We start from the raw sequence: 27,911 nt of genomic DNA, 5'->3' as shown, positions 1-27,911 counted from the left end.
TCACAGACAAGCATGGAAAGTTGACGCCTTATCTTTCAACTGGAAAAACCTATCGGTATATGCCTTTCCTCCACTGCCTCTCCTCCCCAAGGTACTCCTAAAGGTCAGACAGGAGAAACCAAAAATGATTCTGATTGCCCCATACTGGCCCCGCCAGTACTGGTATCTGATCTTAAGGAACTTGTCTCAAGGCCCAGCCTAGACCTTACCTCAAATACCTCATCTACTGTCCCAACAAAACAATCAGATTCTGCACAGTCAACTCAGGGCTCTAAACCTGGCAGCATGGCGGATAATGTAGCCATACAAAGCACACCTCTCAGTAAAGTTGTGATGGATGTCATTTTGGAAGCCAGAAGGCCTAGTACTAGAAAATCCTATGCTGGAAAATGGAAGAGACTTTGTGCTTGGAACCAAGCTCAAGGAACTGATACAGCTGTACCAAATATTCCTCAGATATTGCAATACTTAACTGAGATGCTGGACAAACGCCTATCTTTTTCATCAATTAAAATCCATGCCTCTGCCATTTTGGCTCATTATAATACAGAGCCACCACTCTTTTCTCATCCTTTATTAAGGCAATACCTCAGAGGAGCCAAAAACTTAAGGCCTCCAAGGAGAACGCCAATACCTGCATGGGACCTCAATTATGTCTTTAAAAAAACTCACCTTACCTCCTTTTGAGCCAGCTGCTACTGCGGATTTAAAGTTTTTATCTTGGAAAACAGCTCTGCTCCTAGCAATAACTTCTGCAAGACGAGTGTCAGAGCTACAGGCTCTCATGGCTGTGGAAGCTTTTATCATTTTTTATCCAGACAGGGTCTCTCTGAGGACAAACCCTACATTTATGCCTAAGGTGTTGTCTAGTGTAGCCCTTAACCAAACTATTCATTTGCCAACTTTTTATCCAAATCCACAGAACAAGGGGGAGAAAATTCTGCATTCTTTGGACGTACACAGACAACTTAGATTCTATTTGGACAAAACTAAAGTTTTCAGAAAGACAGAACAATTACTAGTGGCATATGCCACAGGATTACAAGGAAAGGCGATCTCCAAGCAGACTGTTTCTAAGTGGATAGGCCACTGCATTCGTTTCTGCTACTCACAACATGGCAAGCCAGTGCCTAAGGGCATTAGGCCACATTCAACCAGAGCTGCAGCCTTTCTCAGGGGAGTACCAACCAAAGACATTTTAGAGGCTTCAACTTGGAGTTCAGTGCACACCTTTACAAAGCATTACAATCTGCCACTTTACTCTAAATGCAGGGCAGGTTTTGCCACTGCAGTTCTGCAGGGCCTCTTATCCGCTCCTAATGTTGTTTAGCTCCAGCCCCCCAACCATGGCTTTGGGACTCTACCCAAATGTAATGACTGCAACAGTGAAAAACGAAGAACATAGTACAGTTGTGTACACTTACCATAAAAGTAGATGTTCGAGTGTATTCACTGTTGCAGTCCAGGTTACCCACCCGCCATCCCCCTTATTTCTGCTGGAACTTATCTTTACTTCTCTGATCTATACAACCTATGTGGTGTATTTGCTTGTAGATGAAGGTAAAGTTTATTTTGGTGCTTGTATTTTTTATATATATTTTTAGCCTACCCTTTTGGGGGCACCTGACATCTGGGGCAAGAAAAAGTGAAGAAAATGGCGTCGGCTGCATCTTTTATACCCCTGACGACCTGACGTCAGGGAAGGGGTGACAGCAACCGACGCAGGACCCAAGACTTTTGAATTCAGGCCGACTGAAGGCAACCTGCCAGCAGATTACCGAAATGTAATGACTGCAACAATGAATACACTCGAACATCTACATTTATGGTAAGTGTACACAACTGTACTTTCTGCCTTTTTTGGTAAGGCAGCAGACTGTCTGTCTCTACAGGAAAAAAACAAGGAACTCTAGGAGATGAAACGCATCTGGTTTCACCTGTGCCCAGGTTTCATAGAAATTTCCCATCTAGGCCTGTTTTCATCCATAGCCACATCCAGCAATCCTCTGATAAGTGTTTCCAGAGGAAGCAGGAGACAACAGAACCCTAGGGGTTCACAGCCACGCACACAACAAAGGTAGTCCTTTCCTGACAAAGCACGGAGTCTCGGACTCCCCTGCCGATACCTCTCTCTCCCCTCTTTCCTTTTGCCTTTCATATGCTTACAGGGTCTGGGAAAGCATCACCCAAGATACCTGGGTTATTTCCATAATCAAAAAAGGACACTTCATGGTTTGGACTTCCACCCCCACCTTCATGGGCATCCCTCATACCCCCTGAGAGCAGCTGCCTCTCTTCCTAGAGCTCCTCTGGGAGCTTTTGCAACAGGGCTCCATTCAAAATATTCTTTAAACCTCAAGAGGGAAAACAGTCTTTTCAAGAATGTTCTTGGTGCATAGAAAGGATAGCCCCGGAGATCAATCCTGGACTTATCTCACCACAACACCTTCTTAAAGGTTCCTGCCTTCAGAATGTTGATGCTCCAAACTCTATTTCCTCTTATCCTTCCACAAAAATACAGGGCATTTCTAGATATAAAAGATGCTTACCTTCACATCTCCATTCATCCCATGTTCAGGAAATTCTTGCATTTTTCTGTGGGTTCCTGGCATTTTCATTTCTCTGCCTTGCCCTTTGGTCTTTCTACAGCACCAAGGATATTCACAAAATGCCTGGCTCCAGTGATTGCACATTGCAGGCTCCTTGGTATCCAGATTTTTCCATACCTGGAAGACCTGTTCTTCCCACACACTACTACAAAACCTGGAGACCATCATTTCCCAACTGGAAAAACTAGGATTCACCAGGAAATAGTCCTCACCCCTTCACAGTACCTTATTTTCCTGTGTTGTCGAATCCATACAGACTTATTGAAAATGTCACTTCCACCTCAGAAGGTGCAGGACCTGCTGTCCTTCTTTCACTCCCTTCTTCCCTTGACTCGGGTCATGGCCAGGGAGCTCCTCTGAGTGCTGGGATTCGTGGCTTCAACCTTTCCCATGTTACCTATGGCAAAACTCCACGTGAGGAATGTCCAGTTGTTTCTCAGATTGGTGTGGACCTAGCATTCTTACCTACTAGAATACAAAGTTACGCTCTTTCCTTGACTGAAGAGGGAACTGCTCTGGTGGATCCAACAGATGGACCTAAATCCAGGACTATCCCTGCATCCTCTCACCCCAGTCCTAGAACTGTACACAGATGCATAGGTCATGGGCAGGGAAGTGGCCTTGGGCAAATTCACAGTTCAGGGAATTTGGTCTCCCTCCCAAAAAAGCAGAACATATCAACATCAGGGAAATGCAAGCATTACTACTAGCTGTGCAGGTATTTCACCTTCTTTGGCGAGGCCCTGTACAACTGTTAACAGACAACATGAACAGTCCTTTGGTATCTAAAAAAGTGGGGGGGGGGACCAAATCCTATCTCCTTTGCAGGTTGGTTCCTCTGATATGGGAATTTCTTGCCCAATACCACATAACTGTTCAGGCATTGTACATTCCCTCGAATCAGAATCTCGTGGCAGACTCCCTAAGCAAGTCCCTGACTCAATCCCATGAATGGATGCCTCACAGGAGCATGTTCCTGGACATAGTCCACCAATGGGGTATTCCTCAAATAGACGTATTTGCCCCCCCCCCCCCGAACAAACAACTTCCAAAATTTTGTACCGGGTTCCTAAGTCCTTTGGTTTGGAAGGTAGACACCCTCGCCTTTTCTTGGAAGGGGATGTTTCTGCAAGCATTTGCTGATGACTCCCTTTTGGCCAAGGCAGCACTGATTCCACCTCCTCCTACCTTCTCACACAGAACAAAGGATCCCTGATAACACCCACACCTGTCAACGCTACAGCTGACACTGTGGCTGATGGGATTCTAATCCCATTAAGACACTTTTCCCAAGAGGATATGCTCAGGATTTTGCAGGAGGCCAGAAAATCCAGTACCAGAACTCTTGCATTTCCAAGTGGAAAAGAATTTCACTCTGGTGCTTCTCTAAGAACCAAGACCCATAGACAGTGGGAGTCCCAGTGGTTCTGTCTGTCTTATGTGAATTGTGGTCTGCTGGCTTGGCTTTTTCTTCTGTCAAAGCATTGTCAACTATTTCAGCCTGTCTGCCTCTGTCTTGCCCTCCACTGACCAGATTTGAAGTCAAACAATTTTTTAAGGGTGTCCTCCACATTAGGCCTCCCAGGAAACCTATTCCTACTCCTTGGGACTTAAATTTTTTTTTTCTAGAAAATTTGACCCTGGCCCTCTTTGAGCCTGCATTTTTGGCTTCCCTCAAACATTGCTCTTAGAAAACTGTTTTACTAGTAGCCTTGACTTCAGCCAGAAGGGTGTCTGAGCTACAAGCCCTTATGGCGGTGCCCCCTTTCTTGGCCTTTCATAAGGACAGGGTATCCTTAAGAACAAATCCTTCCTTTATGCCAAAAGTGGTTAATAAGTTATCCCTTAAACCAGTCTATTCAATTACCTACCTACCTACCTTCCCTTCTCCCCAAAACCACAGTGAGAAGGTACTAACATTCCTTGGATTTACACAGACATCTTGGGTTTTACCTGGACAAGACTAAAGCTTTCAGGAAATCTGATCAGCTCTTTGTGAATTTTCATCACAGGGCTCTGGGTTTACCTGTTTCCAAGCATACTATTTCTTCTTGGATGTCAAAGACGATTTGCCTTTGTTGCACACACCAGGAAAAGAGCCTTTCTTCACAAATGTAGGCCCACTCTACTAGGCTGTGGCTTCCTGTAAGGCATTCTTCAAGGGTTTAGATAACAGTGCCATCCTTGAAGCAACAACCTGGTCTTCTATCCATACTTTTACCAAACACTAAAAAGTAGATTGCATATCCAGAGCTGGATTTGGTAAAGCCATCTTACATGGCTTCATTGAGAGCTCCTCTGTTCCTTCCTTCCTTCTTGAGCTTTGGCACTCTCCCTCAGGTTATGAATACTGCAGCAAGGAAATAGAAGGGCCTAGAATGGTTGTGTAAAATCTTACCATAACCATAGATGTCATTCTCTTCCACAGTGAGAATACTGTAACCTGAGAATAGAAGGACCTGGATTAGTTGTGTAAAATCTTACCAGAACCATAGATGTCCTCGTTTTCCACAGTGAGAATACTGTAACCTGAGAATAGAAGGACATGGATTAGTTGTGTAAAATCTTACCAGAACCAGAGCTGTCCTCCTCTTCCACAGTGAGAATACTGTAACCTGAGAATAGAAGGACATGGATTAGTTGTGTAAAATCTTACCAGAACCAGAGATGTCCTTCTCTTCCACAGTAAGAATACTGTAACCTGAGAATAGAAGGACATGGATTAGTTAGGTAAAATCTTACCAGAACCATAGATGTCTTTCTCTTCCACAGTGAGAATACTGTAACCTTAGAAAAGAAGGACATGGATTAGTTGTGTAAAATCTTACCATAACCATAGACGTCCTTCTCTTCCACAGTGAGAATACTGTAACCTGAGAATAGGACATGGATTAGTTGTGTAAAATCTTGCCATAACCATAGATGTCCTTCTCTTCCACAGTAAGAATACTGTAACCTGAGAATAGAAGGACATGGATTAGTTGTGTAAAATCTTACCAGAACCCAGAGATGTCCTTCTCTTCCACAGTGAGAATACTGTAACCCAAGAATAGAAGAACATGGATTAGTTGTGTAAAATCTTACCATAACCATAGATGTCCTCCTTTTCCACAGTGAGAATACTGTAACCTGAGAATAGAAGGACCTGGATTAGTTGTGTAAAATCTTACCAGAACCATAGATGTCCTCGTTTTCCACAGTGAGAATACTGTAACCTGAGAATAGAAGGACATGGATTAGTTGTGTAAAATCTTACCAGAACCAGAGCTGTCCTCCTCTTCCACAGTGAGAATACTGTAACCTGAGAATAGAAGGACATGGATTAGTTGTGTAAAATCTTACCAGAACCAGAGATGTCCTTCTCTTCCACAGTAAGAATACTGTAACCTGAGAATAGAAGGACATGGATTAGTTAGGTAAAATCTTACCAGAACCATAGATGTCTTTCTCTTCCACAGTGAGAATACTGTAACCTTAGAAAAGAAGGACATGGATTAGTTGTGTAAAATCTTACCATAACCATAGACGTCCTTCTCTTCCACAGTGAGAATACTGTAACCTGAGAATAGGACATGGATTAGTTGTGTAAAATCTTGCCATAACCATAGATGTCCTTCTCTTCCACAGTAAGAATACTGTAACCTGAGAATAGAAGGACATGGATTAGTTGTGCAAAATCTTACCAGAACCCAGAGATGTCCTTCTCTTCCACAGTGAGAATACTGTAACCCAAGAATAGAAGAACATGGATTAGTTGTGTAAAATCTTACCATAACCATAGATGTCCTCCTTTTCCACAGTGAGAATACTGTAACCTGAGAATAGAAGGACATGGATTAGTTGTGTAAAATCTTACCAGAACCATAGATGTCCTTCTCTTCCACAGTCAGAATACTGTAACCTGAGAATAGAAGGACCTGGAATGGTTGTGTAAAATCTTACCAGAACCATAGATGTCCTTCTCTTCCACAGTGAGAATAATGTAACCTGAGAATAGAAGGACATGGATTAGTTGTGTAAAATCTTACCAGAACCATAGATGACCTTCTCTTCCACAGTGAGAATACTGTAACCTGAGAATAGAAGGACATGGATTAGTTGTGTAAAATCTTACCAGAACCATAGATGTCCTTCTCTTCCACAGTGAGAATACTGTAACCTGAGAATAGAAGGACCTGGAATGGTTGTGTAAAATCTTACCAGAACCATAGATGTCCTTCTCTTCCACAGTGAGAATACTGTAACCTGAGAATAGAAGGACATGGATTAGTTGTATAAAATCTTACCAGAACCATAGATGACCTTCTCTTCCACAGTGAGAATACTGTAACCTGAGAATAGAAGGACATGGATTAGTTGTGTAAAATCTTACCAGAACCATAGATGTCCTTCTCTTCCACAGTGAGAATACTGTAACCTGAGAATAGAAGGACCTGGAATGGTTGTGTAAAATCTTACCAGAACCATAGATGTCCTTCTCTTCCACAGTGAGAATACTGTAACCTGAGAATAGAAGGACATGGATTAGTTGTGTAAAATCTTACCAGAACCAGAGATGTCCTTGTCTTCACTACTTCAGTGTTCTATCCCACCCTCCTTCCCCCTGATCTATTGTTTTACTTGATGTACTGACTTTTTATACCCTTAGTCTGGCATTCCTCCTGGGGCATACATTTCTGAGGATGGCATGTGCATACATCACTTTTGTGGCCTACATCCATTTGCAGCATATGTGCAGCATCCCTTGCACCCTAATGTAGTTTAAGACTTTTGCATACTGGCTGACATCAGGTCACCTTCAGGTGGGAGATCCCTCGGGTTAAGAATACCGCAGCAGTGAAGAGAGGGACATCTATGGTTATGGTAGGATTTTACACAACTATTCTGTCTCCTCACTTTGTACTACACACTGTCCATAACTGTCTATTCTTTGCCTCTAATGTTTGGTAACCATGTTTTTATTGCTTGAATGTGTTGCCTGGGGGAGGTAATTTATTAAATTGTTTATACATAAAAAAATTATTTTCAGCAAAATAAACAGAAATAATTAGGTTTTCACAGTAGTCTGCTTGAAATATGGCATACTTGAATAAATATCTAATATTTATGTATCACACTGATGTTTGTATGTCTTTGAGCTTTACTGTTTTGCAAGGGATAAACAGGAGTGCATTTGAGAAAAACATTGAAAATCTACATGTGGCCTCAGATCAGTCTTGTATTCTGTGAGATTAATACAAGCCACAGCATGTAATAAGAACTGGTACAGGGTAATGGTTGGTGTTTTTTCAAAATATTTTTGGTAACATTTTTTGTAGCTTTCTGATGGCCCTGCTGATAGATAAGCTGTCTGACCTGGTGTAGCTTGAAGTATAATTTTAGACAGAAAGTAAATCTAAATGTTTGTGTGTGAAATGGGCTTTTGTTGAAGGCATCAGTCTGGTGACTTTGTGCTCCTTTCTTACTGTAACAATACAAGCATAATAGAAAACTTTGTGCCATTATAATGAACCACGGCATCTGCTTGTGCCAGTGCAGGACCTGGTGTGCCCAATATTCCTCGCATCACATGGCTGGCCAGAGGAGGAAAGATTGAGTGAGTCTGTCCTGTTGTCTCTCTCTGGGAGGTGGAGTATACAAGAGTATCTTCTACATAATGGAAGGTAAAAGCAGAATAAATGATGCAGGAGTTTCCTGACTCTTGTGCAGTTGTGCTTACCTTTTAACTTCCCTATCCACGTACACTGTTAAGTTAGGGTAAATAACCAACAAAAAGTAGCATAACCAAAAAGGGAAAAAAATCTAGGCCCCTGATAAAAGCCAACCTTTTCACCACAGACTCTCACTTCTGGTGGCCCCTTATCAGGGACACTATTGAGTTAAATCTTTAGTGGAAGAAGAGAACCTCCCCCCAGTGTGTGGGTATAGAGATTATAGGAGGTTAGCATTAAATTAGGGAATAAAGGGCTCGTTTTCTATTCTAGAGATGGACCATGAGGTCTTCAGGGGTGCCTAAAGAATGAAAGAAAACTTGTGTAATGACAGATATGGAGACTGTTTCTCTTCCTTTCCTTATAGGTGGGGTCGGTGGAAAGATATTCTTGCTCATGGACGGTTCAAGCGGCGAATGACTGAACGTGATGTGGAGGCGATCTGCCGGGCCATATTAGTGTATTGCTTGCTGCACTACAAAGGAGATGAAAGCATCAAAGGGTTCATCTGGGAGCTCATCACCCCGGGGGAGAATGGCAAAGCCAAGGAGCTGCAGAACCATTCAGGTAAGTGCTGTGTTGCAGTTTTTAATCACTGTTTTGAGTCTGTTTCTCTGGGTTTGATGGCTGTCTGATGATTGCAGTTGTATTCGATTTCTGGATTAAAGATGCTGGACTTTAAAAAGAATCAAGCAGGTCTACAAACAGATGTCTTCATCACTTGTTTCACACTTAGTTTGATTTCTCTGAAATTTTAAACTTAACAGATAGGGAAGCAAGCATCCCAGGTTTTGAGATTAGTCACATTTATCTAGAAATAGATGTCCTATTTTCCAAAGTTGAAATTTAGCATCACTTTAAAGTACAACTGGCCAGAGAGGGAAACAAAAGCATTTCATCTTTTTTGCCTTCACTGTTGCAGCTGGAAGACTCCATGAAATGTGTTGTTTCTAGTTTTTATTTGCAGGAGCTTTTGTCTGTCCCCTGTATTTGTGGTTCTCACCAGTTACTTGTCTGTCATGGTCTGTTCATTTTATTCCTTTGAGAGGGAGATTCTCCAGCAGACTGTTTGTTTTGTAACCTCAGTGTTTACAGGTTAGGTTGTCTTCTTGATGACCATTCTTCTTCTTTCGTCCTAAACTAGCTGCCAGTGGTAATATTGTTTTCATCGAAAAGGGAAAAGTGCAAACTTTTCTGGGTTTTTTTACTGTCAGTTCATGTACACACTCCTTCAATATTATATTAGATTCCTAGAGGGGGAGGGAGTGCCGTAAGTAGTGAGAGTGTTGGTTAGCACTGCAGTCTTCATGAGGGAGGGAGTGCCGTAAGTAGTGAGAGTGTTGGTTAGCACTGCAGTCTTCATGAGGGAGGGAGTGCCGTAAGTAGTGAGAGTGTTGGTTAGCACTGCAGTCTTCATGAGGGAGGGAGTGCCGTAAGTAGTGAGAGTGTTGGTTAGCACTGCAGTCTTCATGAGGGAGGGAGTGCCGTAAGTAGTGAGAGTGTTGGTTAGCACTGCAGTCTTCATGAGGGAGGGAGTGCCGTAAGTAGTGAGAGTGTTGGTTAGCACTGCAGTCTTCATGAGGGAGGGAGTGCCGTAAGTAGTGAGAGTGTTGGTTAGCACTGCAGTCTTCATGAGGGAGGGAGTGCCGTAGTAGTGAGAGTGTTGGTTAGCAGGTTAGCACTGCAGTCTTCATGAGGGAGGGAGTGCCGTAAGTAGTGAGAGTGTTGGTTAGCACTGCAGTCTTCATGAGGGAGGGAGTGCCGTAAGTAGTGAGAGTGTTGGTTAGCAGGTTAGCACTGCAGTCTTCATGAGGGAGGGAGTGCCGTAAGTAGTGAGAGTGTTGGTTAGCAGGTTAGCACTGCAGTCTTCATGAGGGAGGGAGTGCCGTAAGTAGTGAGAGTGTTGGTTAGCACTGCAGTCTTCATGAGGGAGGGAGCGCCGTAAGTAGTGAGAGTGTTGGTTAGCACTGCAGTCTTCATTACGTGAACATTTGCCAATAAGGCCTTCCACAACACACACGTAAACCCCATTCCAAACATTTGCCTACCCACTTTACAGCCCCTGGTGGCTAAATTACATGGCCATCACGCTGAATACTTGAGAGCATGAGTGTATATTTCTTTGATTACTGACATACTGCCAACTTCAGTCACTACACCCAAACACTCACATACTTATTCTAAGTGTATCCCAAAAGGGTTGCAGCTGTTGGACCATATAGTTGCTGTTTCTCTGATACATTCAGATTGTAGCTTGACAGCACCGCTGGCCTTAATTAACAGGGAGCCCCTATTGTAGTGCCTGAATGAACCAAAAATAAGGCACAGACTGTTAGGATGGGGGCTACTCTGCATATGGGACACGTAAGAGGTAAGGATGGGGCCTAGGCTGCATAAGGGACATGCACACAGATGGTGAGAATGGGGCCTAGGCTGCATAACGGACACACAGATGGTGAGGATGTGACCTACGCTGCATAAGGGGCACACACACCGATGGTGAGGATGTGACCTACGCTGCATAAGGAACACACTCACTCACACACACACACACACACACACACACACACACACAGTGAGGATGTGGCCCAGACTGCATAAGGGACACACACACACACACATGGTGAGGATGTCGCCTAGACTGAATAATGGACACACAGATGGTGAGGATGTGGCCTAGGCCACGTAAGGAACACACACACACACACACACACACACACACACACACACACACACACACGCACACACAGTGAGGATGTGGCCTAGACTGCATAAGGGACACACACAGATGGTGAGAATGGGGCCTAGGCTGCATAACGGACACACACATGGTGAGGATGTCGCCTAGACTAAATAATGGACACACAGATGGTGAGGATGTGGCCTAGGCCACGTAAGGGGAACACACACACACACAGTGAGGATGTGGCCTAGACTGCATAAGGGACACACACACTGCTGGTGCCAAGGCTGCATAAGGGACACGCGCGCACACACACACACACACACACACACACACACACACACACAGTCACAGTGAGGATGTGACCTAGACTGCATAAGTGGGACAGACGCACACATACATATGGTGAGGATGGGGCCTAGGCTGCATAAGGGACATGCACACAGATGGTGAGAATGGGGCCTAGGCTGCATAACGGACACACAGATGGTGAGGATGTGACCTACGCTGCGTAAGGGGCACACACACCGATGGTGAGGATGTGACCTACGCTGCATAAGGAACACACACACACACACACACACACACACACACACACACACACACACACACACAGTGAGGATGTGGCCCAGACTGCATAAGGGACACACACACACACACACACATGGTGAGGATGTCGCCTAGACTGAATAATGGACACACAGATGGTGAGGATGTGGCCTAGGCCACGTAAGGGACACACACACACACACACACACACACACACACACACACACACACACACACAGTGAGGATGTGGCCTAGACTGCATAAGGGACACACACAGATGGTGAGAATGGGGCCTAGGCTGCATAACGGACACACACATGGTGAGGATGTCACCTAGACTAAATAATGGACACACAGATGGTGAGGATGTGGCCTAGGCCACGTAAGGGGAACACACACACACACACTGAGGATGTGGCCTAGACTGCATAAGGGACACACACACTGCTGGTGCCAAGGCTGCATAAGGGACACGCACACACACACACACACACACACACACACACACACACACACACACACACACACACACACACACACAGTGAGGATGTGACCTAGACTGCACAAGTGGGACACACGCACACATACATATGGTGAGGATGGGGCCTAGGCTGCATAAGGGACATGCACACAGATGGTGAGAATGGGGCCTAGGCTGCATAACGGACACACAGATGGTGAGGATGTGACCTACGCTGCATAAGGGGGGCACACACCGATGGTGAGGATGTGGCCTAGGCTGCATAAGGAACACACACACACAGATGGTGAGCATGGGGCCTAGGCTGCATATAGGACACACACAAACACACACACTGTGAGGATGGGGCCTAGGCTGCATAAGGAACACACACACAGATGGTGAGGATGGGGCCTAGGCTGCATATAGGACACACACAAACACACACACTGTGAGGATGGGGCCTAGGCTGCATATAGGACACACACAAACACACACACTGTGAGGATGGGGCCTAGGCTGCATAAGGAACACACACACAGATGGTGAGGATGGGGCCTAGGCTGCATAAGGGACGCACACACACGGTGAGGATGTCGCCTAGACTGAATAATGGACACACAGATGGTGAGGATGTGGCCTAGGTCACATAAGGGGGACACACACACAAACACACACACACAGTGAGGATGTGGCCTAGACTGCTTAAGGGACACACACAGATGGTGAGGATGGGGCCTAGGCTGCATAAGGGACACACACACTGCTGGTACCAAGGCTGCATAAGGGACACACGGTGAGGATGTGGCCTAGACTGCATAAAGGACACACACACAGTTGGTGAGAATGGAGCCAAGGCTGCATAAGTTGGACACACGCACACATACATATGGTGAGGATGGGGCCTAGGCTGTATAAGGGTCACGCACACGGTGAGGATGTGGCCTAGACTTCATAATGGAGACACAGATGGTGAGGATGTGGCCTAGGCTGCATAAGGGGCACACACACACACATACATATGATGAGGATGGGGCCTAGGCTGCATAAGGGACACACATACATATGATGAGGATGGGGCCTAGGCTGCATAAGGGACACACACACAATTGGTGCGGATGGGGCCAAGGCTGCATAAGGGACACACACAGTTGGTGAGGATGGGGCCAAGGCTGCATAAGTGGGATGTACACACACATACATATGGTGAGGATGGGGCCTAGGCTACATATGGAACACGCACACAGATGGTGAGGATGGGGCCTAGGCTGCATATAGGACACGCACAAACACACACACTGTGAGGATGGGGCCTAGGCTGCATAAGGAACACACACACAGATGGTGAGGATGGAGCCTAGGCTGCATAAGGGACACACACACACGGTGAGGATGTCGCCTAGACTGAATAATGGACACACAGATGGTGAGGATGTGGCCTAGGTCACGTAAGGGGGACACACACAAACACACACACACACACACACACACACACACACACACACACACACACACAGTGAGGATGTGGCCTAGACTGCATAAGGGACACACACAGATGGTGAGGATGGGGCCTAGGCCACGTATTGGAACACACGCACACAGTGAGGATGTGGCCTAGACTGCATAAGGGAGACGCACACTGCTGGTGCCAAGGCTGCATAAGGGCCAAACACACACGCACACGGTGAGGATGTGGCCTAGACTGCATAAAGGACACACACACAGTTGGTGAGAATGGAGCCAAGGCTGCATAAGTTGGACACACGCACACATACATATGGTGAGGATGGGGCCTAGGCTGCATAAAGGACACGCACACAGTGAGGATGTGGCCTAGACTTCATAATGGACACACAGATGGTGAGGATGTGGCCTAGGCTGCATAAGGGACACACACACACATACATATGATGAGGATGGGGCCTAGGCTGCATAAGGGACACACATACATATGATGAGGATGGGGCCTAGGCTGCATAAGGGACACACACTCAGATGGTCAGGATGGGGCCTAGGCTGCATAAGGGACACACACACAGTTGGTGCGGATGGGGCCAAGGCTGCATAAGGGGGACACACAGTTGGTGCGGATGGGGCCAAGGCTGCATAAGGGACACACACAGTTGGTGAGGATGGGGCCAAGGCTGCATAAGTGGGACGTGTACACACATACATATGGTGAGGATGGAGCCTAGGCTGCATAAGGGAGACACACTCAGATGGTGAGGATGGGGCCTAGGCTGCATAAGAGACACACAAACACACAGATGGTGAGGATGGGGCCTAGGCTGCATAAGGGACACACATGCACACACATGGTGAGGATGTGGCTTAGACTGCATAAGGGACACACACACAGATGGTGAGGATGGGGCCTAGGCTGCATATAGGACACACACAAACACACACACTGTGAGGATGGGGCCTAGGCTGCATAAGGGACACACACACACACACACACACACACACACACACACACACACACACACACACACACACACACACACACACACACAGAGGATGGGGGCGTATGCGGCATAAGCGACACACGCATATGGTGAGGATGGGGCCTAGGCTGCATAAGGGACACACATAGATGGTGAGGATGGGGCCTAGGCTGCATAAAGGACACACACACACACACACACACACACACACACACACACACACACACACACACACACACACACACGGTGAGGATGGGGCCTAGGCTGCATAATGGACATACAGATGGTGAGGATGTGGCCTAGGCTGCATAAGGGGCACACACACGCACACGCAGATGGTGAGGATGGGGACTAGGCTACATAAGGGACACACACACTCTAATGGTGAGTATGGGTCCTAGAGTGCATAAGGGACACACACAGATGGTGAGGATGGGGCCTAGGCTGCATGAGAGACATACACAGATGGTGAGGATATGACCTACGCTGCATGTGTAATTGCATTCCCCTTTGGTAAATAAATACATTTGAACAGTGTGCATGCACATGTATGAAAATAATTCTCCAAATTTCACAGTTGACTGATGATCTCAAACTCCCTCTATTACTATACCTCTTAATTCTGTTCTAATAACTTTTTCTTTTTCCCCACATGCTATAGTTGCAGTCTCTTCCCCCTTCCACCTCAGCGATCTGCTCTTGTGAATGCTATAATTAATAAGTAATATAGTAAGCCCCTAAGAGTCAACCCAGTTGCTTGTGATTTGGGAACTTGTGAGCAGTGTCCTAACTTTTGACCAGCATGTGTCTGTTTTAGGAAGTCCTTCTGTGTTGGACAGCTTCTAAACAAAGAAATTTTGTCTAGATCTATGGATGTCAGTGTTCCCTTTTTCATGGTCCTCATTTAGCCAATCATTGAATATAATGCCCCTCTGGCAAGCATATGTCTAGGCACATGCAACAGCTGTAACGCCCACAGATGTGCCTTGCTAAAAGGATACAAGTCTAAACAACATTTACTTCATGGACCAACGCCATGCCCTGACACTATACTCTGTGAAATACAGTCTGCTAAGAGGTGACTTGTGTCTGACATACAAGGCGTCCTCTGACCCATTAGTGACTGATTTATTGCACATCAACAAGTCAAATGTCATTAGAAGTACTTGATCTAGGGATCAAAACCTCTTCTGCAACATTGACAGAACTGTTTGGAGAGACAGGTATATTTCCCAGAGTATATCGCAACCATGGAACAGACTCCTCATCCACATGAAAATGGACAGGGATGAACTTTTGCACATAAAACAAAGACGGTTTATCCCAGGACTAGCCTGGTACTACTAATGGTGAGATGCCGCTCTTAAATGCTTTATCCTATGCATGGGTCCTCTCAAATAAGCTATGGTATGATCCCAGTTATCCTCTTTAAGGAAGTACATAATTATCAACCATGGAATGGGTAACGCCAATCTAGAACCAAATGGGGATGCATTATTTTGACTGCAAAGAGGCAATCTGGATAGGCTTGAAGTAGCCCACAATGACAGCTAGCCTTTTACTTACCAGTGAGCCTATGTAAGTTTGTTGTCTTTGTTGTTACCTGGCCAGCAGTTGTGCTCAGTATTAATGTGAAATGCATTTGTTTGACCTCTCTTCCTAATAACTTGTATATCTATCTCTCCTATGCGTATTACCCAAGTACTAATGTATGTAATTCATGTTCAGTAATATAATTGTTCTCGATTCATTGTACTTCCCAGTCTGAATCTGAACACAGCCTGATTGGATCAGTGATGTTCTTCGTGTTTCACAGTTGCAGTCATTGCATTTGGGTTATCTGCTTGCAGTAGCCCTCAGTCAGCCTGATTAACAAAGTCTTGGGTCCTGTGTTGGTTGCTGTCCCTTCTTCCATGATGTCAGGTTGTCAGGGGTATACAACATGCAGCCGACACCATTACCCCCGTCTTTCTTGCCGTGTGGTGCCCGAAGCACACACAGTTCGCAAGTGCCAGTTGACCGACTACTGAAATTTCCATTTTCGAGTTTCAGAACTGAACTCTTCAACTAAAGCTAAGTACCCCGTTGGGGAAACTTTTTCTTGCTCCTTACCGATGTCAGTAAAAGTTAATAATTGCATTACTTGTGGAAAGCAAATACCTCACAAAGATTTTCATTCGTGTTGTATTCCTTGCCTAGGCCCTGACCACAATGTACCTTGCTGTCAGTTTTGTGCTTTATTTAATCAGCGCACTATCTGTCGTCAGTGTATTTTTGCCTCTAAATATTTCAGTTCTCGGTTTAATTATCCAGAAATGTCATCGGTTAGCCATCCGACTACCGGGATTCCAAAAAAACACAAAGATAAACACAGAGACAGGCCGCCGAGGTCCAAAACTGCCGATGACGCTTCTCCTAAGCCAGTTGCCAGATCGCTAGTACTCAGGTGCTTTCGCAGCCCCTGATACCCACTACTACTGATTCGCAGGCCTGTACTGAGACCCATTCGGAGTCCGATATGCCGCGAGATGCTTCAACTATGGAACCCACGGATGTCTCTACCTTGGATGGGTCCAGAGCCGCTGTGCAGGCACTGGCTTTTGAGGGTGTATTCAGGCCTACGGACTTGCATATTAAATCGCCGCCTCCTTCATTACTTAGGCCTAAATCTTGATCCATGTCTAAAAAGCTGACTCCCAGGCCACATGCTCAGGCCTCTATGCCTAAAAAACAAATGATAAGAATGGCTGAAGATCTAATATCAGGGGTAGCCAACCCCCCCCCCCCCTTCTAAGAGGCCTAGGACTGAAGTTGATTATGAATCTTCTGATCAGGATTCTGTTTTTTCTGACTGTTCTAGTGATCTGGATTTGCCCTTACCAACTTATGAGGATTCTGATGCAGAGGACTGTATTTCCTCTGCTTCCCCTCCTGAGGATTTTTCTTTTCGGGAAACCTTACATACTCTAAGGGAGCATTTCCACTGGGAAAGCCAGGATTTTTCTGATTCAAAAAAGAGGCTTAGGGATTTCCTTCTCCTACCTCAGCATAGGCCTTTAGCTATTCCTCCTGTACTAGACATTGTTGATGATGCTTTCTCGGAATCTAGTTTGGCCCCTGATTCCCTGCCTCCTGCTTCCAGAATAACTAACAGATACTACAGGGTCCCCGAGTCCCACAAGTTCCTTTTCAAAAATCCTATTGCAGATCCAGAGACCATTTCACAGGGGCCCAAGGGCATTAAGGTTTCTACTGGTAAAAATCCTACCCCTTCTGATATAGACTCCAGGGCGCTGGGTAGCTGGGGTAAGAAGGTTTACACTTCTGTAACCTTGGCCATTAGGGCTTTAAACTGCCGGTTTCATATGTTAAAATAACAGCAACATGTTATTGGACTGCTTAAACAGAAAGTGATGTTGATTCCTGACTGTGTGAAAAATAAAGAATTACAGGATTTAATGCATTCTGCCAAACAAGTTGGAAAACATACTTTGCAATGTGGTTTTGATTCATTAGAGGCCTCTTGCAGGGCTGCTGTTACTGGGTCTGTGCTCAGAAGGCATACTTGGCTTAAGGAGCAGTCTTTGCCTGATCATGTTAAATCTAAATTGTTGGATGCTCCTTTAAATCAGGACCACCTGTTTGACAACAAGGCTGAGGAAGTTCTTAAAAAGATGGAAGATAAAACTACATCTATACAAACTGTTAAAGATTTTTTACAAGTTCAGCCTCCTAGATTTACTAGGCACTGGCCCTCTAAGAATTGGTCCTTTCCAGCCCCTTCCAGGTCTTCTCAAGCCAAACCCAGACACAGCAAAAACCCCAGGTTTCAGTCCCAGCGGACTCAAAGAACTAAGCAGTGGGGGGGGGGGCCTCCACTTCCAAGTCTTGGAATAATAAGACTCCCCCTATGGTAAACTGTCTCAATGACTTCCTTTTAAAAATTTCCAAGCACTTATCTTCTGACTGACCCTTTGGTGGGGGAAAGATTGCTCTTCATGCAAAGAACTGGGAACTCATTACCCAGGATAAATGGGTTTTAAATATACTGTCCCAGGGATACAGATTTCACTTCCACACATTGCCAACACCAAGCGGGTGGCAGGACCTACCCCCAAATGGGCAGAGGCCCAAAAACAAGTACTCTCTCTCTTAAGCATAGGGGCTATTCAACTGGTACCAGAAGAGGAAAAGGGACAAGGTTTCTACTCAAGACTTTTCCTGGTACCCAGAAAAGACAATTCATGGGGTCCTATCCTGGACCTGTCTACTCTAAACACCTTTTTGGAGATTCCAACATTCACGATACTGACTCTTCGCCAATTACTTCCTATGCTAGGCAAAGATGCCTGGTTGGCAACACTAAATTTAAAAGAAGCATACCTGCACATCCCAATCAGGGAATGTTGCAGAAGATAAATATGCTTCAAAGCAGGCTACACACACTATCAGTTCTCTGCACTGCCCTTTGGCTTACCTACTGTGCCCAGGGTATTCACAAAGTGCCTAGCTCCAGTTATTGGATTTTGTAGGCAAAGAAATATTCAAATATACCCATACCTGGACGATTGTCTAATTCATGCAGAAAGCCAAGACATACTTTTGAATCATCTGGCCTTTGTAAAAAGGGTTCTAACTTGTCTGGGGTACACCATAAATGAAAAGAAATCACACCTGGTATCCTGTCAACAATTTGTATTCCTGGGAGCAAGCTTGAATACAACTTCCCAGATGGCTTACCTCACGCCAGAAAAGCAAATTCATTTGACAACCTACTTCAAACAAGTGGCTACAAAAACCCTGCTTATCTGCAAGACAAATACTGCAAGCCTTGGGGTTCATGGCCTCCTGCATTCTTCTAATTCCATATGCAAGACTGTATATGAGGAAACTGCAGTGGTATCTAAAAAGCCTATGGTGTCAACATTCTCAAGACCTAGAAACAGTGATTCCTATCATACCTTGCCTACGCCTAGAGTTCCTTTGGTGGGCAGAGGCCTGCCACCAAAACAAGGGACTACCTTTCACACCACCCCCTGCCACCCAAACCCTAACAACAGATGCATCAGATTATGCATGGGGGGCTCACCTGGCAGGGAAGTGCAGTCAGGACAAATGGAACCCAAGTCAAATGCACCTGCATATCAATCAAAAAGGAATGTTAGCTGTACAGAATGCTCTGACAGCCTTTAAGGACCACATTCTTCCAGGACAACTAATGGTAAAGACGGACAACACCACTGTTATGTGGTACATAAACAAGCAGGGGGGGTACACCTTCTTACCCCCTCTGCCGACTAGGCATGGCATTGTGGAACACAGCCTTGAGCTACCAAGTGCACCTACAAGCTCATTTCCTGCCAGGAAAATTAAATACACTGGCAGACGGACTAAGCAGAAACATCATGGACTCACACGAGTGGAAACTGGAACCAAGGATTTTCATCATGTTGACAAGCAAATGGGGGAGCCCAGATATAGAACTGTTTGCCTCTCCCCAGAACTACCAATTGGACACATTTTGCACAAGGACTCCCCACAAACAAGCCTGGAAAGTGGATGCTCTGTCCTTCAGCTGGAAAGACCTATCAGTCTACGCCCCCCCCCCACCTCTGCACTCCAAAGTACTACTAAAAATCAAACAGGACAAGCCAAGGATGATTTTGATTGCTGCAGACTGGCCACGCCAACACTGGTACCCCCTCCAGCGCAGTGTGTCACGGTTATCCCCATGGCACCTGCCTCCGACTCCTTCCTTGTTTTCTCAGCAGGAGAACCAGATTCTGCACCCACAGCTTCTAACACTGAACCTAGCAGCCTGGCTAATTATCTAATCTCTCCTGTACCATGCCTCAGTAAACCTGTGATGGATATCATTTTAGAGGCAAGGAGGCCTAGTACTAGAAAGTCTTATGCTGAAAAATGGAAAAGATTCTGTGCCTGGAGCCATTCTCCAGGGATGAGCACAGCAGCGCCCAATTTACCTCCGATTCTACAATACTTAACTGAGATGCTTCATAAGGGCCTGTCTTTTTCCTCCACTAAAATCCACGCCTCAGCCATCTCAGCTCATTATAACACGGAACCTCCCTTCTTCTCTCATCCACTGCTCAAGCAGTTCCTCAGAGGGGCCAAAAATTTGAGACCATGCCGGAGAGCTCCTCCCCCAGCCTGGGACCTTATCTTTGTCTTGGAGAAACTCACTCTACCTCCTTTTGAGCCAGGTGGTACTGCAGACTTAAAATTTATTTCTTGGAAAACAGCTTTTCTTTTAGCAATCACTTCAGCTAGAAGGGTATCTGAATTACAGGCCTTTATGGCAGTGGAGCCTTGGATCATCTTTCATGTGGACAGGTTGTCCCTCGGAACCAATCCATCCTTCATGCATAATGTGGTATCCAGTGTGTCTCTTAATCAGTCCATTCATTTGCCAACCTTCTTTCCCAATCCACAGAATAAAGGGGAATGGATACTGCATTCCTTAGATGTGCACAGACAATTTAGATTCTACTTGGACAGGACTAAACCTCAAAGGTAATCTGAGCAACTGCTGGTGGCATTTGCTGCAGGGGCAGAGGGGAAGGCTATTTCAATGCAAACCATTTCTAAATGGATAAGCCATTGCATTCATTTCTGCTATAAGCACCATGGAAAACCTTTCCCCCATGTGATCAGACCTCACTACACCAGGGCTGCATCTACCTCTACAGCCTTTCTCAGAGGCGTCCCTACCAGGGACATCCTAGAAGCTGCTACCTGGAGTTCTGTACATACTTTTACCAAGCATTATCATTTGCCAATTTTCTCTAAATCCAGAGCTGGCTTTGCCACTGCAGTCTTGCACGCCCTTATAGCTGGCCCTAATGCTGTCTAAATTATTCCTCCCAACCATAGCTTTGGGAATCTACCCAAATGTAATGACTGCAACAGTGAAACACGAAGAACATAATAAAGTTGTGTACACTTACCATAAGTGTAGATGTTCGAGTGTATTCACTGTTGCAGTCCTGGTTACCCTTCCTACAGCCCCTAACTTCTTTTTACTATGCTTAAAAGCCTTTTTGGTGTATTTGCTTATTTGTTGGAGGTATATCTTTGTGCTTATATGTTTAATTGTTTCCCATTAGGGGGGCACCTGACATCTGTGGCAAGAAAAACTGATGTAATGGCATTGGCTGCATGTTTTATACCCCTGATGACCTGACGTCATGGAAGAAGGGACAGCAACCGATGCAGGACCCAAGACTTTGTTAATCAGGCCGACTGAGGGCTACCTGCAAGCTGATAACCCAAATGTAGTGACCGCAACAGTGAATAGACTCAAACATCTACATTTATGGTAAGTGTACATAACTGTACTTTCCTCAGAGGGGCCAAAAATCTACGACAACCCAGGAGAGCTCCAACTCCAGCCTCGGACCTCAACTTTGTATTGGAAAAGCTCACCCTTCCTCCTTTCGAGCCAGCTGCCACTGTGGACTTAAAATGCCTTTCTTGGAAAATAGCTTTCCTTTTAGCAGTCACTTCAGCAAGAACGTTATCTGAATTACAGGCCCTCATGGCAGTGGAGCCTTTCATCATCTTTCATGCGGACAGGGTGTCCCTCAGGACCAATCCCTCCTTCATGCCCAAGGTGGTATCCAGTGTGGCCCTTAATCAGTCCATACATTTGCCAACCTTCTTTCCTAATCCACAGAACAAAGGGGAACGGATTCTGCACTCCTTAGACGTGCACAGACAACTTAGATTCTACTTGGACAGAACTAAACCTCAAAGGAAATCTGATCAACTGCTAGTGACATTTGCTGCAGGGGCAGAGGGAAAGGCTATGTCAAAGCAAACCATTTCCAAATGGATAGGCCATTGCATTCATTTCTGCTACAAACACCATGGAAAACCTATCCCACAGGGGATCAGACCCCACTCTACCAGGGCTACATCTACCTTTGCAGCCTTTCTCAGAGGTGTCCCTACCAGGGACATCCTAGAAGCTGCTACCTGGAGTTGTGTGCATACTTTCACCAAGCATTACCATCTGCCAATTTTCTCTAAATCTAGAGCTGGCTTTGCCACTGCAGTCTTGCAGGGCCTTTTATAACTGGTCCTATTTTTATTTCAATTCCTCCTCCCATCCTTGGCTTTGGGAATCTACCCAAAAGTGAAGACTGCAACAGTGAAACACGAAGAACATAGTACAGATGTTCTTCGTGTTTCACTGTTGCAGTCATTACATTTGGGTAATCTGCTGGCAGGTTGCCCTCAGTCGGCCTGATTTACAAAGTCTTGGGTCCTGCGCCAGTTGCTGACCCTTCTTCCATAACGTCAGGTCGGAGGTATAAAACATGCAGCTGATGCCATTTTCCTCAGTCTTTCTTGCCTGGCGGTGCTCGAAGCAGAAGCAGTTCGCAAGTGCCGGTCAGCCAACTCCTGAAATTTTCGTTTTCGAGTTTCAGAACAGAAGTCTTCAACCTAAAGCTAAGTACCTTGTTGGGGAAACTTTTTCTTGCTCCTTACCGATGTCAGTAAAAGTTTATAATTGTATTACTTGTGGGAAGCAAATAACTCATAAGGATTTTCATTTGTACTGTATTCCTTGCCTAGGCCCTGACCACAATGTGCCTTGCTGTCGGTTTTGTGCTAAATTTAACCAACGCACTATTAAGTGTTGGTATATTTTTGCATCTAAATATTTTGGCTCAAGATTTAACTTTCCTGAAATGTCGTCGGTTAGCAATCCAACTGCCAAAATTCACAAAAAACACAAAGAAAAAGACAGGGACAGACTGTCTAGGTCCAAAACCGACAACGAAGCTTCCCCTAAGCTAGTCGCCATTTCGCCGGTACACAGTGAGGCGCTTTCGCAGCTCCTGATACCCGCTACTTTTGATTTGCAGGCCTCTACTAAGACCCATTCGGAGTCCGGTATGCCACAAGACACTTTGTATTGAACCCGCAGATGTCTCTACCCTAGATGGTTCCAGAGCCGCTGAGCAGGCACCAGCTTCTGAGGGTGCTTTCAGGCCTAAAGATTTGTATATTAAACCGACGCCATCTTCAAAACCAAGGCCAAAACCAACTTCTATGTCTAAAAAACCGATGCTTGGGCCATGTGCACAGGCCCCTATGCCTAAAAAACAAATGATCAAAATGGCTGAGGATTTGATTACCTTGATCCAGGGGTTCCCATCCCCTTCCTGCTAAGACGCCTAGGCAAGGCACTGATTATGAATCTTCAGATCAGGTTTCCATTTCTTCTGATTCCTCTTCTGATCAGGAATTTATCTATTCCACCTTATGAGGACTCTGATGCAGAAGAATCCATCCCTTCTGCTTCTCCTGAGGATTTTTCTTTTGGAGAATCTTTGCATACCTTAAGGGAACATTTTCTTTGGGAGAGTCAGGATTTTTCAGAATCCAAAAAGAGGCTTAGGGATTTCCTCCTTCCTCAGCATAGACCTTTGGCTATACCTCCTATTCTAGACATTGTTGATGATGATTTCTCAGAGTCTAGCATGGCTCCTGATTCCCTGCCTCCGGCTCTTAGTAAGCCAGACAGATATTACAGGGTTCCTGACTCCCACAAATTTCTTTTTAAAAACCCTACTGCTGACCCCGAAACAATTTCTCAGGGTCCCAAGGGTGTTAAGGCTTCTACTGCTGAAAATCCTACCCCTTCTGATAGAGACTTCAGGGCGCTGGATAGATGGGGTAAGAAGGATTACACGTCTGCAACCCTGGCAATCAGGGCTTTAAACTGTCAATTTCATATGCTTAAACATCAGCAGCATGTCATGGGCTTACGTAAACAAAAAATTATGTTGATTTCTGACTGTGTGAAAAATAGAGTTACAGGATTTATTGCATTCAGCTGAACAAGTTGGAAAGCATGCTTTGCAATGTGGTTTTGATTCCTTGGAGGCCTCTTTCAGGGCCGCTGTAACTGGATCTGTGATAAGAAGGCATGCTTGGCTCAAGGAGCAAAATCTGCCTGATCATGTTAAAGCAAAATTGTTGGATACTCCTTTACAACAGGGCAGTCTGTTTGGTAGTAAGGCAGAAGTTGTTTTTAAAAAGATGGAAGACAAAACTAAATCTATGCAAACTGTAAAAGATTTCCTACAAGTGCAGCCACCCAGGTTCAGTAGGCACTGGCCTACTAAGAATTGGTCCTTTCCAGTACTCAACAGAGCCTCTCAGATCAAACCCAGACACTCCAAAGGCTCCAGGTTTCAGTCACAAGGAACTTACAGAACAAAACAGTGGGGTGCCTCCACCTCCAAATCTGGAAGTAACAAGGCACCTCCCTATGGTAAACAGTCTCAATGACTTTCCTCTGCCATTTCCAAGCACTTATCTGTTGGCAGCCCCTTTGGGGAGAAAACTAGCACTTCATGTACAAAATTGGCATCTAATTACCCAGGACAAGTGGGTTTTAAATATAGTATCCCAGGGATGCAGATTTGATTTTCCACATGCTGCCAATTCCAAACGGATGGCCAGATCTGCCTCCAAATCAGTGGGCAGAGGCCCAGAAACAAGTTATGTCCCTCATGAATATGGGGGGGGGGCTATTCAACCAGTACCAGAAAAGGAAAAGGGACAAGGTTTTTATTCAAGACTTTTCCTGGTACCCAGAAAAGACAAATCATGACGTCCAATTCTGGACTTATCCATTCTAAATACTTTCCTGGACATTCCAAAATTCAAGATGCTGACTGTACAACAGTTACTGCCTATGCTAGGCAAGGATGCCTGGTTGGTAACTCTAGACTTAAAAGAAGCTTACCTGCATATCCCAACACAATCAGGGAACCTTGCAGAAGATACCTCCGCTTCAAGGCAGGCTACTTGCATTACCAATTCTTTGCACTGCCCTTTGGCTGATCTACTGCGCCCAGGGTCTTTACAAAGTGCCTGGCACCAGTAATCTCATTTTGCAGACAAAGAAGCATACAAATGTATCCTTATCTGGACGACTGTCTCATTCAAGCAGAGGACAAGGACTCTCTCTTCTACAGCATCTGGCATTTGTGAAAAGGCTTTTAACTTGCCTAGGGTACACCATAAACGAAAAGAAATCACAACTGGTACCCTCTCAAAAAATTACATTCCTGGGTGCAAGCTTGAATACAACTGCCCAGATGACTTACCTCTCTCCAGAAAAACAAAGCCAATTGATGACTTACTTCAAACAAGTGGCCACAAAAACCCAGTTATCTGCAAGACAAATTCTGCAGGCCTTTGGGGTTCATGGCTTCCTGCATTCTTCTAATTCCATATGCAAGACTGCATATAAGGAAACTTCAATGGTACCTAAAAAGCTTATGGAATCAACATTGTCACAGCCTGGAAACAATGATTCCGATCATTCCATGCCTGCAGCAAGAGTTCCTATGGTGGGCAGAGGCCTGTCACCAAACAAGGGACTTTCATTCATTCCACCCCCTGCCACCCAAACCCTGACTACAGATGCATCAGACTATGCTTGGGGGGCGCATCTGGCAGGGAGATGTATTCAGGGTGAATGAAGCCCAAATCAAATGCACCTGCATATCAACCAGAAAGAGATGCTAGCTGTACAGAATGCTCTGACAGCTTTCAAGGACTTTTTTCATCCAGGACAACTACTGATAAAGACGGACAACACCACAGTCATGTGGAACATAAACAAACAGGGGGGTACCCATTCCTATACCCTTTGCAGACTAGCCATGGCTTTGTGGAGCACAGCCTTGTCTTACCAAATACATCTACAAGCTCAGTTCCTGCCAGGAAAGCAAAATACTGTGGCAGACGAAGTAAGCAGAAATATTGTGGACCCACACGAATAGAAACTGGATCCACAAATCTTCAGCATGTTGACACGCAAATGGGGGAGCCCAGACATAGATCTTTTTGTCTCACCCCAAAACTATCAGTTGGACAAATTCTGCACAAGAATCCATCACAAAAAAGCTTGGAAAGTGGATGCTCTATCCTTCAGCTGGAAAAATCTATCAGTCTATGCATTTCCACTTCTGCCAAGGTATTACTAAAAGTCAGGCAGGAAAAACCAAAAATGATTCTGATTGCTCCAGACTGGCCTCGCCAACACTGGTACCCACTCCTACACAATATGTTGCACCTTCATCAGTGGTACCTGCCTCAGACACCTTATCTACTGTCTCAGGAGGACTTTCAAATTCTGCACACTCGGCTCCAAACTCTGAATCTTGCAGCATGACTAATCAACTAATTTCACCAGTTACATCTCTCAGCAAACCTGTGATGGATGTCATTTTGGAGGCTAGAAGGCATAGTACTAGAAAATCTTATGCTGATAAATGGAAAAGATTCTGTACCTGGAATCGGGCACAAGGAATAAGCACAGCAATGCCCAGTATTCCTCAGATTCTGCAGTATTTAACTGAGATGCTTCACAAGGGCCTATCTTTTTCTTCTATAAAAATCCATGCATCCGCCATTTCAGCTCATTACAGCACAGAGCCTCCCCTCTTTTCTCATCCCTTGCTAAAGCAGTATCTCAGAGGGGCCAAAAATTTAAGAACTCCCAGGAGAGCACCAACTCATGCATGCGACCTCAATTTTGTGTTGGAAAAGCTCACCCTACCTCCTTTTTAGCCAGCTGCTTCTGCGGGCATAAAATTTCTCTCTTGGAAGACAGCTTTTCTTTTAGCAGTCACTTTAGCTAGAAGGATTTCAGAACTACAGGCTCTCATGGCAGTGGGAGCATTTTATAATTTTCTACCTGGACAGGGTAGCGCTCAGGACCAATCCATCCTTTATGCCTGAAGTGGTATCTACTGTGGCTCTCAGTCAGACCATTCATCTGCCAATTTTTTTTCCCAAATCCACAGAACGAGGGGGAGCGGATTCTGCATTCATTGGATGTACACAGACAACTAAGATTCTACTTGAACAGGACAAAATCTCTAAGAAAATCTGAGCAACTACTGGTGGCATTTGCTGCAGGGGCAGAGGGAAAGGCTATTTCAAAGCAGACTATTTCAAAATGGATAAGCCATTGTATTCGTTTCTGCTACATGCATCATGGTAAACCTGTCCCCAAGGGGATCAGATCCCATTCCACCAGGGCTGCATCTTCTTCTGCAGCCTTTCTCAGAGGGGTTCCTAGCAGAGACATTCTAGAAGCTGCTACCTGGAGCCCTGTTCATACGTTCACAAAGCATTACCATTTACCTCTCTTCTCTAAATCCAGAGCTGGCTTTGTCACTGCTGTCCTGCAGGGCCTTATAGCTGCTCCTAATGCTGTATAATTCCATCCTCCCAACCATAGCTTTGGGATTCTACCCAAATGTAGTGACTGTAACAGTGAAACACGAAGAACATAGTACAGTTGTGTACTCTTACCATAAATGTAGATGTTCGAGTGTATTCACTGTTGCAGTCCTGGTTACCCACCTGCCAGCCCCCTACTTTCCTCTTTTTATA

General features: G+C 45.2%; 1 protein-coding gene across 1 annotated transcript in view; it reads left to right on the top strand.

Annotated features, from left to right (window-relative positions):
• Window positions 1-27,911, top strand: part of CHD8 (chromodomain helicase DNA binding protein 8) — a gene marked incomplete in the record, with an annotated part of 4,119,653 nt that overhangs the window by 2,693,415 nt on the left and 1,398,327 nt on the right. The window contains 1 exon segment of the mRNA XM_044057960.1: window positions 8,688-8,887. Coding sequence (XP_043913895.1) covers window positions 8,688-8,887 — 200 coding nt within the window.

The sequence above is a fragment of the Protopterus annectens genome, chromosome 16.part0 (genome assembly GCF_019279795.1).
Source record: "Protopterus annectens isolate FY-2018-M chromosome 16.part0, PAN1.0, whole genome shotgun sequence".
Lineage (NCBI taxonomy): Eukaryota > Metazoa > Chordata > Ceratodontiformes > Protopteridae > Protopterus > Protopterus annectens.
The sequence above is the reverse complement of the archived record's forward strand: the minus strand, read 5'-3'. Positions and strand labels throughout refer to the sequence as shown.